Source organism: Dysidea avara, chromosome 7, assembly GCF_963678975.1.
Source record: "Dysidea avara chromosome 7, odDysAvar1.4, whole genome shotgun sequence".
Taxonomy (NCBI): Eukaryota; Metazoa; Porifera; class Demospongiae; order Dictyoceratida; family Dysideidae; genus Dysidea; species Dysidea avara.
The window spans coordinates 30,243,073-30,244,792 of NC_089278.1; the positions used below are offsets into that span (position 1 = coordinate 30,243,073).

At 36.6% G+C, this 1,720-nt stretch overlaps 1 protein-coding gene across 1 annotated transcript; it reads right to left on the reverse strand.

The window, feature by feature from the left end:
* Positions 1-266: 266 nt before the first annotated feature.
* Positions 267-1,303, reverse strand: LOC136261774 (uncharacterized). The gene is made up of 3 exons (XM_066055828.1): positions 937-1,303; positions 542-859; positions 267-479 (listed from the first exon to the last, which is right to left on the reverse strand). Exons 1-3 carry the CDS (start codon positions 1,243-1,245, stop codon positions 417-419), a joined length of 690 nt encoding a protein of 229 aa, XP_065911900.1. The 5' UTR covers positions 1,246-1,303; the 3' UTR covers positions 267-416.
* Between the last annotated feature and the right edge of the window lie 417 nt (positions 1,304-1,720).

Here is a 1,720-nt window from a genome sequence, read left to right on the forward strand (position 1 = left end):
TACTGATGTGGTGTAGTTATAAGCCTCATTGGCCAGATAATAGTGTGTATTAATTGTCTATGATTTCTTTAAGTGTCAGATTGTTGTAAAGCACAATTTGTAAGGCTTAACTGCATGACAAATGGAAATTTGTTCTACTAGAGTCCAATAAAGATGCAAAAGCCAAATTATTCTTATAATCAAATGTGGATGTGGTTATAGTCATTACGTAACACCCTTACTCCTAACTAGTACCAAATTGACTGAATAGGAATGCTTCTCTGTAGTTTAATTGTGAATAATATGTTTTAAATAGTACAAAATTAATGTTAAAAATGATTGTGCAATACAATAATAATTCATGTATAAGTCACATAATTTTGTGTGGTTGTTGCTGCACTGTAAAATTTATAAAAGCTTGCTCCAGGAACATGACTCTAGTTAATCACAGATGTATCATAGTTTGGCTTGATGGCTTTCACCTTTGGCTCCTTACATACCTGTAGGTGTAGGATTACATAGATAAATTGTATGCTCTCTTACAAGTGTAACATTTGCTTACCAGTTCAAGGGCTTTTGTGTTCATTGTCACAATTATTGTAATTACTTTCCCCCTTCTTTTTGCATAACGATACGTAAAGGATAGAGATTCATCATTCAGTTTCTCTATCTCTACTCTACTGATGATGTTGTACAGATCAGTCGTAGATGTTCTGGGCTTGAGAACAATAGAGTAGTCTTCACCAGTGTATGGCTCAGTAACAATACGTTTGGAGCAGTCAACAGTATCTTCCTCTGTGACATCACCAAAACCTCCAGTAAACTCTAGTATCATTGGGTAGTCTGGTATAATTGATTCTACTCTGCTGTCCATGCACACCTATGTGCGTTAATGATACAACATTAACACACCATCCATCATAAGTAATAGTAAGTACATTGAACTTGCAAGCTTACCAAGACTAGTGCTTGTTTTGAAAGTGTTCCTTGCAATCCTACATTTTCAAGGAGCTCCAACTGGCTTTTTACTGAAGTGTCGTGGAGATTGAAAGCATTCATTTCCAGAGACCACTGGTACAGATCTACTATTCCCATCACATATTCAGCATCCTGGTAGCTTTTGGGGTCTTTCAATATCACCAGGTATCTGTCTTGATTGTCCTTTCCTTGATTGACATCTTTGATCTTATCACAGGTGAGTAGTGGTGCTCCTGATACAATCCCAAAGATGACTGTGAAAGTGATTGCAGTGATCAAGTGATTCATCTTCTTGAGAGAAATCAATTTCTTGTTTCTTGTTCAGCTGTTCTTCTTGCTCTTCAGCTTTGAGTTGCTTGCATGATGTTTTTCCCAATGTGTGCTGCTTTTATAGTAGGGTATTGCAGCCATAAAGTTCTACTAGTTTATCTTGTGTGGGTTTGAAGCCATTTTTGGGCCATTCTTTGCATTCTTGAGTTTCCTGTGCTCTTTGACGTATAATGACAAGAATCATGGTCATAACCTTACCAATAAAACACGCTCATATCTGGAATAATCCTTATTTATGCCTCAGTGAGCCACATTAAACACAGCAGTAGTAAATATTTACTATGCAGAAAACATGATGCCTTAAACTCTGTGTATATAGTGTACCACAGAATAGCACGTTAGCAAGTTACTGAAGAAGTGAAAAAGATTTCTGATGCTTTGTGGCAGTTTGCAGTCTGAATATAGCAGTCTATCTGATTTTCAGTTGGGAGTT

Bases quoted from the DNA above. Each gene is read 5' to 3' on its own strand.
- LOC136261774 (XM_066055828.1), bottom strand. From the start codon at position 1,245: ATGAATCACTTGATCACTGCAATCACTTTCACAGTCATCTTTGGGATT. The intron at 860-936 runs GTAAGCTTGCAA...TAACGCACATAG, and splicing joins CAAAACAAGCACTAGTCTTG to GTGTGCATGGACAGCAGAGT. The intron at 480-541 runs GTAAGCAAATGT...CTACACCTACAG, and splicing joins ACACAAAAGCCCTTGAACTG to GTATGTAAGGAGCCAAAGGT.